This window comes from Pantherophis guttatus, chromosome 14 (genome assembly GCF_059756535.1).
Source record: "Pantherophis guttatus breed Tessera chromosome 14, ASM5975653v1, whole genome shotgun sequence".
NCBI classification, from domain to species: Eukaryota; Metazoa; Chordata; class Lepidosauria; order Squamata; family Colubridae; genus Pantherophis; species Pantherophis guttatus.
Genome location: NC_142076.1, coordinates 9,521,608 through 9,537,320, shown reverse-complemented (window position 1 = coordinate 9,537,320; position 15,713 = coordinate 9,521,608). Strand labels below are relative to the sequence as shown.

General features: G+C 45.9%; 1 protein-coding gene across 24 annotated transcripts in view; it reads left to right on the top strand.

The window, feature by feature from the left end:
- Positions 1 to 15,713, top strand: part of UBN1 (ubinuclein 1) — a 47,804-nt gene that overhangs the window by 13,897 nt on the left and 18,194 nt on the right. For all 24 annotated transcript variants that reach the window (XM_087878461.1, XM_087878454.1, XM_087878462.1 and 21 more), the window contains 8 exons: positions 1,110 to 1,244; positions 4,568 to 4,671; positions 5,823 to 6,264; positions 7,575 to 7,645; positions 8,515 to 8,644; positions 11,153 to 11,271; positions 12,055 to 12,183; positions 14,197 to 14,340. In XM_087878461.1, coding sequence (XP_087734587.1) covers positions 1,110 to 1,244; positions 4,568 to 4,671; positions 5,823 to 6,264; positions 7,575 to 7,645; positions 8,515 to 8,644; positions 11,153 to 11,271; positions 12,055 to 12,183; positions 14,197 to 14,340 — 1,274 coding nt within the window. The remainder of the gene's footprint in view (positions 1 to 1,109; positions 1,245 to 4,567; positions 4,672 to 5,822; positions 6,265 to 7,574; positions 7,646 to 8,514; positions 8,645 to 11,152; positions 11,272 to 12,054; positions 12,184 to 14,196; positions 14,341 to 15,713) is intronic.

Sequence of the window (15,713 nt, the reverse complement as noted above, 5' to 3'; positions counted from 1 at the left end):
TCTTGATCCTATGCCTCTGTTTATACAACCCAGGATTTCATTAGCTTTTTTGGCTGCTGCTGTGCATTGCTGGCTCACATTCAAGTGATCATCCACTAGGACTCCAAGGTCCCTCTCACAGTTACTGTTTTTGAGCCAGGTCCCGCCTAACCTGTACCTATACCTTTGATTTTTCCTGCCTAAATGCAAAGCTTTGCTTTTCTCCACATTGAAATTCATTCTGTTGGATAGGGCCCATTGTTCAAGTTTGTCAAGATCTTTTTGGATCTTGAGCTTGTCTTATGGGGTGTTGGCTATTCCTGCCACCTTAATGTCATCTGTGAATTTGATGAGTTCCCCTTCTATTCCCTCATTCTGAGTCATGTATGAAGATATTGAAGAGTACTAGTATTTATAGGCCACCTATCACAATCAAGTGAGTCTGGTAGAGCCGAGGTGGCGCAGTGGTTAGAGTGCAGTACTGTAGGCTACTTCAGCTGACTGCTAGCTGCAGTTCAGCAGTTCAAATCTCACCGGCTCAAGGTTTACTCAGCTTTCCGTCCTTTCACATTGGGTCAAATGAGAACCCAAATTGTTGGGGGTAAGAGGCTGACTCTGTAAACTGCTTAGAGAGGGCTGTAAAGCACTTTGAAGCAGTATATAAGTCTAGGTGCTATTGCTCTTCCTTTTCTCCTTCCTTCCTTCCTTCCTTCCTTCCACGGTGCATAGTGGTTAGAATGTAGCATTTCAGGCTAACTGCCCATTGCCAGGAGTTCGATCCTGACCAGCTCAAGGTTGGCCCAGCCTTCCATCCTTTCAAGGTCGGTAAAGTGAGAACCCAGATTGTTGGTGGGCAATGTGTTGACTCTGTAAACCGCTTAGAGAGGGCTATAAAAGCATTGAGAAGTGGTCTATAAGTCTAAGTGCTATTGCTATTGCTAGTTAGGAAAGAGTAGCGGTGAGGAAGGAAAATCTCAGTTTTGCTGAAGATATTGATGGTTAGATGAATATATGACGCTTTTCAATGCCTGCTATGTCAACTCTGTTCACGGGAAATTGGCCCATGGAGCCCTGTTGGGATTGTAAACACCAAGGCTGTGGACTGATCTGTCTTTCTGTATTCTTTCCAGTATGACGAGCTTGTTCCAGCATCTCTAACAACCAAGTATGGAGGCTTCTACATCAACTCTGGAACTCTGCAGTTCCGACAGGCATCCGAGTCTGAAGATGACTATATCAAGGAGAAAAAGAAGAAATCTCCTAAGGTCGGTGATCCACATGCTCTGGGAACTTCCGTTTTAGAAATGGCCAGAAATTGTGTTTCTGACTCAGTAGGTCGCTTTTCTCATCTCAATTGGAAAAAAAGTCAATTTTTCCTAAGTTAGCTTAACATCGCAGCAGTTCTGCTAAACATGGTCAGCCTGACTGTCCCAGAAATAGACTCTCTGCTGTCGGATCTTCAGACTCCGTAAAGCCATTTTTTTCTTAAGACTTTTGAGACTTGGACTTTTAGATGCGTCCAAACAAATTGAGAAATGGTATTTCCAAGGTACAGATTTTGCCCATACTGTTAAAATAGCTGCTGCGAATCAGATCCAGTTCACTGGGGTTTGCATCAGACAAGAAATGGGAGGGCCAGAGTGAGGTAGATTAAGATGAGGGATTAAGAGCCCTTGCCAGCCTACCAGTTTGAAAGCATGCAAATGCGAGTAGATCAATAGGTAGCGCTTTGGAGGGAAGGTCACAGTGCTCCATGACACCATACGGGCCACACAGGGTGAATAAAAATCTATGCATTTTTTTAAAAAAAAAATCGTTTTTTTTTTAATTTAAATCAGATTTTTTTGATTTTTATCAAATTTATTTTAATAAAATGCTTTTGGAGTAAAAATCTATCTAAAGATAATTTTCTATTTAAGATTATTTAGTTTATTTAGCGTGAAATGGAGCTTAGTTATGTAGCATGAGGCTGTATATTCTGCAATATCGGGACTGTTGGTGAGTCAACAGCGGATCAGAGGAGGAACTGCTGCTGGACAGAGATGACTGTTGCTTTTTAAAAATTATGATTTAAATCGAGTTGATTTATATCAAGCCTTTTTACTAGTGATTTAAATCATGATTTAAATTGACTTGATTTAAATCAAATCCACCTTATGGCCACGTGATCATGGAAATATCTTTGGACAGCACTGCTCAATGGCCTTGAAACTGAGATTAGCACCGTCCTCTTTAGTCAGCAACAAATTGCAGCAACAACTCCTTTACCTTTTACTAAGAGCTGGGAGACCCAGGTCCTTGCCATTCCCAGTCATGGCAGCTAACCAGAAGACTAACTTAGTCCTTGTTTTATTGGTACAACCTGCCTCATAGGGTGGGTGTTCTAGGGAACGAAAAAAAAATAGTATGGAGCACTATGTATGCCTCCTTCAAGTCCTGAATAAATAGTGTCAATTTAAACCTAGTAAGATACTCATTAAGGGACGCGGTGGCTCAGCGGCTAAGACTCTGAGCTTGTCGATTGAAAGGTCGGCAGTTCAGCAGTTCAAATCCCTAGTGCCGTGTAAGGGGGTGAGCTCCTGTTCCTTGTCCCAGCTTCTGCCAACCTAGCAGTTCAAAAGCACATAAAAAAATGCAAGTAGAAAAATAGGGACCATCTTTGGCGGGAAGGGAACAGCATTCCGTGCGCCTTTGGCGTTGAGTCATGCCAGCCACATGACCATGGAGACGTCTTCGGACAGCGCTGGCTCTTTGGCTTTGAAATGGAAATGAGCACTGGCCCCTAGAGTCGGGAACGACTAGCACGTATGTCCGAGGGGAACCTTTACCTTTAAGATACTCATGACATTGGTGATGACGACGAACGTGACAAAATGTGAACGTCTCAAGAATGTCATGGGTGGAAAAGGATGCCCAACTTTCCCAGGCTGATTTTGGGGAAGAAAATGCAGGGTGGGGCGAGTGAAATTCCCAAGGATGCACCAAGATGATTGCACCCGTCATCCAGATTGTGAGAGGGCCTACTCAAGGGCGATCTGTAAAGCTGGGAGGCACTATGCCACCATCTGTGAAAATAAGTGAAAGTAAACAGAGGGCAGAGTACAGCAACGAGGTCCAAAAGTTCATTCATACTCTGTGAACAAACAAGGCATTGTAGCAATTTCTGCATGCCGTTGCTTGTAATCTTAACAGCACAGAAGGCTCTCGTGACTGGGAGATTATAGCAGTTGAGATCACATCAGTACTTAGCTGGCTTGACAGGTTGTCGTTTTTCCCCCTCAAAGAACAAGGTGTACCTATTGCTGACCAAAAATGTCTATGGAGATTCTCAGTCATCCAGGTCATGGTTGTCCCAAAGGTGCTTTTTTTTTTTCAAGAGGCAACTGGACTTTCTGGTTTTTCTTTTGAAGATGTTTCATTTCTCATCCAAGAAGCTTCTTCAGCTCTAACCAGATGGTGGGGAATGGAAGGATTTATATTCCTTGCAGGCAGCAGGTCATTTGCATCCTTTTCGAGGGTCATTGAGGCCGCTTGGAGGTTTCTTTGCATCCTCTGGGTCACCTGAGTAGTGCAAATGGGTGTGGAGCCGCCTGTTCTGTCCCCATCTCACACACGCACACAAACAGTCAGCCAGGAGTTAAATAAAACTTGCAGACAATAAATTCCTTCGATAACAGGATTGGCAGCAACCCAGTAGCTGCTTGCCAAGAACTTTACTCACAGAGGGAGGTGTTCCTCCTCCGTCAGATAAAAACTAAAACAATACACAAAGTCAAAGAATTGTCAAGTCCAGTTCGTATTAAATCCAAGGCAGGCAGATAACGTAGTTTCAGAGATACAATGCGACTCGCTAGTTGTTTAGTTTTGTCTGTCACAGAGCCTGAATGGCCACCACACCCCCTTTTATCCCCTGTGGGGTGTGGTCCAGTGACTCAGCTTAATCTCTGGCACGCCTCCTTTTCTGTTCCGTGCGCTTGTCTTTCCGACGCTGGCGTGGATCCAGCCAAGACTTATCTCCGTCACTGTCCGACTGCGACTGTTCGGAGATACCTGGCTCCTGGCCAATCTCTTCTCCTTCGGGAGACAACTGAGGCATTGCCAGAGAGGAGGGTCCTGGAGAGGGAGGCCTGGCCAACTCCTCTCCTTCACCTTCGGAGTCTTCTCCCTCCGATAAGACGGGCTCGGGGGTCGGAGTCACAACACCGCCTTGGAACTGCTGAATGGATTGTGTGTTGTGGAGCTGTGCAACTAATACAAATCCTTCCATTTCCCACTATTCAGTCAGAGCTGAAGAAGCTTCTCAGATGAGAAGTGAAATGTCTTCAAAGAAAAACCAGAAAGTCCAGTTGCCTTTTGAAAAAAGCACCTTTGGGACTATTTCTGGCCAGTAATCCATTTGGCATGTAGTTTCGTTGGATTTGGATGCTGGGAGAGAGAGCGTTCTTTCTTTTCTTGTCCTCTTTGTTTTCTGTCGTGACTAAATTTAGGGCAGGGGTGGCAACATTAAGATCTGTGGATTTCAACTCCCAGAATCCCCCAGCCAGCCTCATGCGCTATCTTTTATGGTAACTTTTGTTCTGATTCACAGAAGCGGAAATTGAAAGAGGGAGGTGAGAAGGTGAAGAAAAAGAAGAAAGATGACAATTACGAGAAAGAGAAGAAATCTAAAAAATCGAAATTTCCAAAAACTGGGTAAGTCTCTCTCTTCGACATAGGGATGTGGTTTTTGAAGTTAAAGGGATTGCCTTGATCATCTCCCTGCAGGTGACTTGACTTCATTGGAAGTTTAGGGAGAGATCAACTTTTTAAGCTGCATTGTGGGATCTAAATTCCAGTTCTCCTCCTCCTCATCTGTTTCTGACAATAGGCTCAGTCCACTGTACAATAGGTTGATGAAGACTCAATCATCCAGGCCAAAGGTGTCCAAAGGTTAAAACATGGCAACTGGACCAATCTCTGTCAATCTGAGACGTTTTGTTGCTCATCCAAGCAACTTCATCAGTCAGGGCAAAATTAGTTAGGCCAGGGGTCTGCAACCTTAAACACTCAAAGAACCACTTGGGCCCTTTTCCCCACAGAAAACAAAACACCGGGAGCCACAAAACCTGGGTGGGCATGGCAAACTCAATATCACTCACTCCCACCCACCCAGTCACATGATGCGCCCAACCACACCTACCCAGGTTTTGTGGCTCCAGATATTTTAAATAGGTCTCTCTCTCTCTCTCTCTCCCCCTCTCTCTCTCTCTCATCAATCCCTCCCCCCCCCCTCTCTCTCTCTCTCGTGTGTGTGCATGCACGCGCAGGTTCCCTCTTGAACCATTTCCAAAAACAGGCTAGGGTTGGAGGTTTTTTCCCTAGTGCCGCGTAACGGGGTGAACTCCCATCACTTGTCCCAGCTTCTGCCAACCTAGCAGTTCGAAAGCAAGTAAAAAATGCAAGTAGAAAAATAGGGACCATCTTTGGTGGGAAGGTAACAGCGTTCCATGCGCCTTTGGCGTTGAGTCATGCCGGCCACATGACCACGGAGACGTCTTCAGACAGCGCTGGCTCTTCGGCTTTGAAACGGAGATGAGCACCGCTCCCTAGAGTCAGAAACGACTAGCACACATGTGCGAGGGGAACCTTTTACCTATTGCTACATGCCACTTGCCAAGCACCCAATGTTTGATCACATGTCTGTGGGGGATGCTGCAAACAGTCATAAGTGTAAAAAAACAGTCGTAATTTTTCAGGGCTTGTGTAACTGAATGGGTTGTTAAGCAAATGGTCGTAAGCTGAGGACTCTCCCATCTGTGTACACTTTCCTCCGTGCTGTGTACATTAACCTGTTTCTTTGATAGTTTCACAGCTCTGAACGCCAGCAAAGAGAAGAAGAAAAAGAAATACTCAGGGGCCTTGAGCGTCAAGGAGATGCTGAAGAAATTTCAGAAGGAAAAAGATGCCAAGAAGCAGAAGGACGATGAACCCAAACTTAGCATTCCCTCATTGGCCGAAACCCCAGCTCAGCGGGAAGTGGAGTCCGTGCCCGACCCTCTTCTCTCTCTCTTCGGCCACACGAGTGAAAACGAACTGCTTCAGGCAGCCACAGCCATGGACTCCCTGACTGACCTGGACCTGGAACAGCTTCTGAGTGAATCTCCGGAGGAAAGCCCTTTTATGGAGATGGAAAATGGAAGCGATCCCCTGGGAGCAGGCCTGGAACCCGACCTCAAGCAGGTCCCTCCCTCCCTCCCTGAGGGGCTTCCAGAACCACTGATGAAGCGTGTTGAAGAGCTTACTCAGGTATTGTATGTCCAGTTGCACGAACATCAAACAATGCAGGTAGTCCTCAATTTAGGACCAGTCACTTAATTACCATATTTTTCAGAGTATAAGAAGCACCTTAGTTTTGGGGGAGGAAAATAGGAAAACAAAAATTCTGCCTACCAGGTATTCATCTGGCTAGCGTCCTTAGCCTGGTCAGCTTCAGCACATTAGTTCGCTCACTGGTTTTGAGGTTGGGGCTAAAAAGCAGCTTCTAAAGCACAGCTGATGATCGGAGGGAGCTGCAATTAGAAAAGCAGGCAAAGCACGGAAGATCACTTGCGTTGGGGCTGAAAAAACAGCTTCAAAAGCACAGCTGATCACGGAGGGAACTCCAGTGATTAAAGCAGGCGAAGCCCGGAAGCGGTAAGAGAAAGCAGCAGCTGTTCCGGGTTTTGGGCTCCGCACCTCACGTTTTTAGTCTCCAAACACATCGTGTTTTCGGGTGGTGATCGGTGGCGATGTGCTTTGTCGATCCCCGCAGTCTTGAAGGGTTCTCAAACGGAGCGTTTGGAAGTTGAAAACGCGACGTGCGGAGCCCAAAAACAAGCCATTGTCGGTGGCAATCTCTGCAGCCAGGAAGAGGACGCATGGAGGCCAAAGGGTGGGGGCCGACAAGTGGATGGGGTTACATTCGGAGTATAAGATGCACCCAAATTTTCAGCCTCTTTAAGGAGGAGGAAAGTGCTTCTTATACTCTGAAAAATATGGTACCCTTTGAAGTTATGATGGACTTGAAGAAGTTATTTGACAGATCAAAGCCAAGAGATGTAGAAGTTTATAAATCTTGGACCTATTTTGCAAGAGGAAAAAGCTCTTATTGTTGCCATATATTTCTCAACTTGTGGCGGGGTGGCGGGTAATGATTTTTTGTGACATTCTGATGGGGAATGTCGATGGGGAAACCAGATTGACTTAACCACCATGTTACTAACTTAACGACTGCACTGATTCCCTTAGCAACGGAAACAAGAAAGGTCGTAAAACGGGGCAAAATTCACAAATGTGAATTCACTTAACAAAAAACATTGGGCTCAATTCTGGTTATAAGTCGAGGACTCTCTTATATGCTGATATAGGATTCACACCATGCTGGATTTATGAGAGTTTTGGTTTGAAATCAGCCCACTTCTGTTTTATTGGGACTGTGGTCTTTCTGCCTTTGAACGCATACTTTCTAACCTTTCTTTCTCTTTTTTAATAATCCAGCTTCTTCCCCTGTTCCCCCCTCTCTGGCCCTGTGTCACTATTACCTCCTAATTATTCTTCCTTGTCTGTTTCTGAATTAGGCTGCCAGAGCTGCGGAGAGAGAAGGCAAACACAAGTTCTTCAACCAAGACATGAATAGCATCTTACTGGAGTAAGCCCCCTTCCTGCTTGTAGAAGTCAGGCCTTGCAAGCCTCCAGGAAAGCGAGGGAGAAGAGGCTCCCTCAGGAAGAGCATCTTAGAGATCCTTTCCTTAGCGAGAGCATAGACATAAACCATCGCATGATGGTGGGTTATAAGGAAGGGGACATTTCCCGTGGCATTGTTATTTTTACTTGCAGGGGAAATTACTGCAGTGGTGGGTTTCAAAAATTTTTACTACCAGTTCTGTGGGCGTGGCATGGCTTGATTGGCATGGCTTGGTGGGCATGGCAGGGGAAGGATCAGAGTTGGGTTTCAGCAGGTTCTGACCAGTTCTGGAGAATCAGTAGCGGAAATTTTGAGTAGTTCAGAGAACCGGTAGTAAAAATTCTGACTGGCCCTGCCTCCATTTATTCTCTGCCTCCCAAATCCCAGCTGATCAGGAGGAAATGGGGATTTTGCAGTAACCTTCCCCTGCTATGCCCACCAAGCCACACCACACCCACCAAGCCACGGCCACAGAACCAGTAGTAAAAAAATTTGAAACCCCTCACTGGGAAGGATACTGTAAAATCTCCAGAGGTGGGGCCAGTCAGAATTTTTACTACAGGTTCTCCGAACTACTCAAAATTTCTGCTACCGGTTCTCCAGAACTGGTCAGAACCTGCTGAAATCCACCTTTGAATTACTGGTATATTTTACTTTGAGGGCAATGGTGAAATGTTCTTAAATGTTAATTGGGAGAGGTGGAAAACCCTTGTTCCATGGGTTTCAGAGTTTAACCTGCATCGATTTAATCAGGGGGCATGTTTCCTAATCAGGCGACACTTCGGGAAGCTGGCTGAACCAGAGCTAAATAATTCTTCCTCTTCTGCCCTCAGTATAGAGCTGCAAACCCGGGAGCTGAACAGCCAAATGCGATCAGGGGTCTACGCGTATCTGGCCTCCTTCTTGCCCTGCAACAAAGATACTCTGGTCAAGCGAGCCCGGCGACTTTACGTGTATGAACAGGTGAGTGATTTTGGGGGGAGGCAGCTGCTGGCCAATGAGCCATTGCACAGAGATGGGTACCGTATTTTTCGGAGTATAAGACGCTCTGGACTGTAAGACGCACCTACCTTTTTTGATGAGGAAAACAAGAAAAAGAAATTTCCCAGCAATTTTGCCTCCTTGCAGCAAACAGCAAACAGCCTGCTTTACTTTCATTTTCATTTTCAGCATAGCTTGGTTAGCACAAGAAAAAAAATCTGCTCCCAGCAATTTACCTCCATGCAGCAAGCAGCGGAGGCCCGCGCAAAACAGCTGAGAGTCGGGAGGCCAATCCAATCAACTTGTGCTAATTAGGCTGTGCTGAAGCTGAAATGGGCTGTTTCTTCTTGCTGCTTGTTGCAAGGAGGTAAACTGTTGGCAGGCAGAGGCCAAAGGGTGGGGGCCAGTGAATGGGCGGGGCTACATTCGGTGTATAAGACGCATCCAAATTTTCACCCCCTTTTAGGGGGGGGAAAGGTGTGTCTTATACTCCGAAAAATACGGTTAATTCGCATCCCTCCATTGAGTTGGAAAGGCTTTGCAATTGGTCGCTTCAGGCTTCTGGCAGGAGCAGTCTGGCCTTTTCCTTAGAGTTTACTCTCATAGATGAGGAAACAGAGAGGAAAGTGCACGTGGAAAAGGAGTGAAAAAAGTGGCCCCATGATTTAAATGTAGCCCTGAAGAATCTTAAGACCACCCCAACTTCCGGTTTGGCGTCGCAGCGAGACAGTCGGGGAATTAGCGGACTCCGACGAGGTCCGCAAAAACCCCGGCTGACGAACTGCCACCGATGGGTCTATGGACCAGAACCGTCCTGTAGACGGTGCGGAAGAAAGAGAGGCACCTTGGATGTCCAAGAGGAACAGACAAGTTCCTCGAAGGTCGGAGGGAACTCTGTGACTCAGCGGTGGGGGATGGCAGCCATGGTGGCTGCCACGAAGCTGGGACAACCAGATTAAGTATAGAGCTGGAGAGAGGAGAGGAACGGAACAGAGTTTTTTGAAGCCGGGTGAGTCACAGCCAACCCAGGCTTGAAATAACAACAAGGGAAACATCTTTTAATTATAAGACCCCTAATGATGAAATAGCAGCATTTACATTGAGGAATAATCCTGGCTGAGGAAAGGAAGCTGTGCTTATTTGCAGCATTTTGATGCCACTTTTTCAACTAGGCCAGTAATGGCGAACCTTTTCGGTACCAAGTGCTGAAATTTTTGCGTGCAAACATTGCGCATGTATGAGCATGCTTGTCGGGGCCACACTCCGGAAAAGCTGAACTTCTGGATTCTAGTGCACAAGCACACCTGATGATCAGTTGGCCAGCGCACATGCGGAGGCCGGTTTTCGGCACTGCTGTGCGCCCAAAGGACAGCTGATAGTTGCACATGCATGCACACCAGAAACCCAGGAGACAAATAGGCAAGGCTGCGCGTGCCAGGCAACATGGCTTTGCGTGCCACTTTGGGCACACATGTTTGCCATCACGGAACTAGGCTGAGAGGGGAGACATGATGGCAGCCTTCCAATATTTGAGGAATTGCCACAGAGAGGAGGGGGTCAAGCTACTCTCCAAAGCACCCGAAGGCCAGACAAGGACTAATGGATGGAAACTGAACAAGGAGAGATTCAACCTGAAATGAGGAGGAATTTTCTGACAGTGAAAGCAATCAACCCATGGAACAGAAGTTCCGTTCAGAAGTTGTGGGAGCTTCATCACTGGAGGCTTTCAAGAAGAGACTGGACTGCCATCCGTCAGAATGGTGTAGGGTCTCCCGCTTGAGCGGGGGAGGGGGGTTGGACTAGATGACCTACAAGGTCCCTTCCAGCTCGGTTAATCTATTAAATCTGTTAAAATTCATCTCTCAAAAATGAAAGGATCTTAAAAAATATGCAAGCCAATGCCATCACGTAAAAGTGTCCCAGATTGTAAGGGATGAAAGGAGACTAAGGTGAACCCAGGAGCTGCAGGAAGAACAATGGCCTTTTATTGCCTCTCTGGAAATGTCATGTCAAGAAAGTTGAGCCTTTAAGAAAAGGGTTCCATGACGTCCTTGCCTCCTGAGAAAAATGCCTGGAGCACATTTAACAAGCAGGCTTTTTTATGTGCCTGATAGCCCACAATTGTGCTTTCTCCTATCATCATCATCATCATCATCTTTTAACGACTCCACAATCCCTTGCATCGGGGTGCAGTCTAGGCAACTGAATGGAGCTTGCCGTTTACTTGCTGGGTGCCCTTCCTGTCGCCAATGTGGAGTTTTGTTCAGCAGATAAATTCTCAGTGTGCCCAGAGAGAGAAATATCTGCCTCTACCTAAGATCAAACTCACAGCCTTCTGATTGTGAGGCGAGAGCTCCACCTCTAGGCCCCCGCACCACTCTGTTGTGCTTTCCCCTATCTTTAAAATAAAACCACTGCCTGGTTGTGAGTAGACGATTGCTTGAACAGGGCAAATAGGAAGCAGGCCCCTAACTTTTGGTGTTTTCTTAGGGGGGTCGGCTGAAGGAGCCCCTTCAGAAGCTGAAAGAGGCCATTGGCAGAGCAATGCCTGAGCAGATGGCCAAGTACCAGGAAGAATGCCAAGCACACACCCAGGCCAAGTTTGCCAAGTATGTGTTTCGTTTGTTTTTGTTATCTCTCTGGTCACCCTTCCCTGCAAGTCCTCCGTAGATACTCCAGGCTCGGTGTTGGAAGAAATATCCTTCTGGGTTCAGTTCCAAGTGGGGAAAAACGACTCTGGATTCATGGAAGTTGCTTGGAAAGAAGGTTTATTGATGAACAGGATCACATGGCTTGAGATCCTGGGCAGAAAAAAGGGCCGAGATGCTGAGAGTGCCTGGGTTTTATGCCCTCTGTTGGGCTTTGAGCTTGTATTCTGATTGGTTGTCAAGACTCCCATGGGGCCATGCAGGGGCAACTCTGTGGTCCCAGGCTTGGTTGAGCCTTGCTGGGTGATGCAGTCTCCCCAGGTGCCATGTGGTGAGTTCTGTTGCTAGATGGGTAGAGGGCTAATCCTACCTTTGTTGGATCTCAGGACATTTGCCTACGAATAGACCTAGCTATCTCTTCATCTCTTAAATGTGGACATTTGCTGTGGGCTATTAAGGAAGGTGGGGGCTATTAAGAGTGAGTCTGCTTCCTGCCTAAAAACATGTTTCTCCATTTCTCATCTAGGGAAATATATTCTGCCTTTTTAATATTTCCTAGAATATTCCATTTTCCTAGGAGAGGGGTGGGTGCTAACTTCCTACATGGATAATCCCTGAAGTCGAGAAGCGTAACTGCTGAGAACTCTTGGGACATCTTCTTCATTGGCTGATCCTTGGCAGGCAGAATGTTTTTTTGGGAGAAGGGCCCAGTTAGTGCCTCAGTTATGGTTTTCCTTCTCTCAGGATGCTGGAAGAGGAGAAGGACAAGGAGCAAAGAGACCGAATTTGTTCGGAGGATGAGGATGAGGATGATAAAGGAGGAAAGAGGATCATGGGACCTCGGAAGAAGTTTCAGTGGAATGATGAAATCAGGTTTGCTGGAAAACATCTGGATTTTAGAACCCTGTTCTGGCCTTTGGGGAGAACACAGTCGCCCTCCCTCTGGGAACGGGTGTGCCTTTGCTTTCCCCTTCTCACAGTTGGTGCAGGTAATCCTTGACTTACGTCCGTTGGCTTTGCGACCTTTCCAAGTCACAAAAGCACCGGAATGAGGGACTTATGACTGCTCCTCACACTTAACGACTATTGGAGCATTCCCCACAGTCAAAATTGAGATGATTGGCAACGGTACGTATTGATAGTTGCCGTGTCCTGAGATCATGTGTGATCACCGTTTGAGAACATCCCTGCTGTCTTCCAACAAGCAAAAGTCAATGGGGGGGGGGATGCCAGATTCGCTTAACTGCATGTTTCACTTAACTGCAGTGATTCGCTTAACAGCTGTGGCAAAAATGGTAACATTGGGTGTGACTCAACAACCACCTTGCTTAGCAACAGAGATTCTGGCTCTAATTGTTGTAAATCATACTTGGCTTACTGGTCTTTTGGTCAAGTCATTTGGCGCCCTGATTTTTAAGAGGTCCAATTTCAAAGCAAGAGACTTACTAAGATATTTATCATTGAAGGCAATTCAGTATCCTTTTTAACTGGTTTCTGTTAAGCTTCAAAAAAACAGGCCTTCTAATAGCAATAGCACTTAGACTTATATACCGCTTCCCAGTGCTTTTACAGCCCTCTCTAAGGCATTTACAGAGTCAGCCTCTTGTCCCCAACCATCTGGGTCCTCGGAAGGATGGAAGGCTGAGTCAACCTTGAGCCTGGTGAGATTCATACTGCTGGCAGAGTTAGCCTGCAATACTGCACTCTAGCCAGTGTGCACCATGGAAGGGAGAGAGGGAGGCAAGAAGGGAAGGAAGGAAGGAAGGGAGGAAGGGAGAGAGAGAGAGAGAAAGGGAAAGAAAGAAAAAGGGCAATAGCACTTAGACTTATATACCGCTTCCCAGTGCTTTTACAGCCCATTCTAAGCGGTTTACAGAGTCAGCCTCTTGCCCCCAACAATCTGGGTCCTCATTTTACCCACCTCGGAAGGATGGAAGGCCGAGTCAACCTTGAGCCTGGTGAGATTCGAACTGCTGGCAGAGTTAGCCTGCAATACTGCACTCTAACCATTGCGCCACCTCACCTCTGACCTACATTAGCATAGTTGGTGACTTACATAGAAAACAAAATACAGCATACAAGCAACCTCCTGAAAACCCACCTTTTGGGGAAATATTTCAATAGGAAATGAACAAATGACCAAGCAGAGTCTGGCTAACAGATTGAGAAAGGGGGAAAGAAGAAGGGATACATCTCAACCATCAGAGACGTCTGCCCAATTTCCAGCTAAATACTCAGAAGCAGATTTCTGTCAGGCATTACAAGATTCTGAACAAGGAAGTCTGGGGAACACATTTCATAGAGTTGATGTCACTGCTGCTTAGGCTGAGGTGGAATTTGAGGTACTAGGTGAGAACATCCCAGATGTGAAAGGTGGACTGGCAGCTTGAAATCATATTTAAAATAGCTCTTTCAATCTCCGTTAAATGACACTGCATGTAGGGTTTGGGAGATAGCTTTGGAAAAACCTGATAAATGTGTCAGGGTTACCCACAGCAAACAAAACTCCGAGGCAGGTAGATTCCTCAAAGAATAAGTATTGGATATATAATATTGGCACGGCTGATGAAAACCGACTCTGATTATTCTTGTGGTTTTCACCTAATTAAAAATAAAAGTTTTCCACTTTCTCAAAACAATCAGTCACATGGTCCAATCAGGATACTGCCCAGTTGCTAGGTGACTCCAGTCCCCTCCTTCTGAGCACCTGCAGGAACATCCTTGGTTCCCAAGAGAAAGTATTTTGTTTTGACTACAACACCCCAACTCACTCTATCTCCCCCCCCCCATTCCCTGACCCTCTTCTCCAGTGTGTCAGTGCTGAAGTTTCAAAATGGCCTCAGTCAGGCCAGCTTCAGGGCTGACAAAGTGTTTTTCCTCTTGTAGAGATTTGCTCTGCCAAGGTGTGAAGATGAAACTGGATGGGTATGATGTGGAGAAGAACAAAGCTCAGTCCATGGAAGACTACGTAAAAACATTCCTAGACGCTGAAATCAAACCTCTTTGGCCAAAGGGATGGATGCAGGCCAGGTAAGAGAAATGAGAAGCCACGGACTTCTCCTTTCCCATCTAATCAGCCCATAAGTATCTTGGATGTAGCAGGGCTCCATCCAACAAGGTGTCATGCTTTTTTTAAAATTTATTTAATTCCTCAAATCTTACAAAATACATATTACATTCATGCATGTGCCACAGTGTTAATGTGCTCCTTCTATATAATTTTACTACTGTTATCCCGGTGCTCTAACTAAATACAATCAAGATCAAGTGAGGTATTAGTACCACTCTACAAAGCCTTAGTAAGACCACACCTAGAGTACTGCATCCAGTTTTGGTCACCACACTATAAAAAAGAGGTTGAGACTCTAGAAAAAGTGCAGAGAAGAGCAACCAGGATGATGAGGGGATTGGAGGCTAAAACATAGGATGAACGGTTGCAGGAACTGGGCATGGCTAGTCTAGTGAAGAGAAGGACCAGGGGAGACAGGATAGCAGTCTTCCAATATTTGAGGGGCTGCCACAGAGAGGAGAGAGTCAAGCTATTTTCCAAGGCACCCGAAGGCCGGACAAGGAATAATGGATGGAAACTGAACAAGGAGAGATTCAACCTGGAAATAAGGAGAAATTTTCTGACAGTGAGAACAATCAACCCATGGAACAGGAGGTGCCTTTTGAAGTTGTGGGAGCTTCATCACTTGAGAATTTCAAGAAAAGATTGGACTGCCATTTATCAGAAATGGTGTAGGATCTCCTGCTTGAGCAGGGGGTTGGACTAGATGACCTATAAGATCCCTTCCAACTCTGTTATTCTGTTATATGAAAGAGGTCAGAGGAACGAAAAGCAAATGATTTTGCAAGCCTTCCTAATGAATGTCGGATCTGGAATTTGGCTTGCAGTGAAGTTTCTAGTGTTGTGTTTACACTATAAAGAGGCGATAGATGGCTATCGAACGGGCGAAGCTTCAGCCTAAACCAACCAAGAGCAAATAATGTGAATGAAAGGCTCATAAAAGTCTTGTTTGCTTTGAGAGGAATGGTAGCTATGAACTCCTGAAGAAGTGGCTCTATGCGCTGTTTGTGTAAATTGGGGCTGTGTAGAAATAAGAGCCTACAAGTGCCAGGAAACCTTTGTCCCGTAGTTAATAGGAGTTGTAACAAGAATTCGTGGTGCTTGTTTCTTCAGAATGGCAGTATAATGGGGTATTGTTTGCTTTGTCACTCAGAATAATAATAGAATCACAGATGTGGAAGGGACCTTTGAGGTCCTCAAGTCCAACCCCCTGCCGAAGGCAAGAGACCTTATGCCATCCCAGACAAATGAATAGTTAAATTTAGTGAATTAGATAGAATGTTCAAGTTAGTTAGAATATCCAATTTAAATAGTTAGGGCTGCAGAAAAAAAC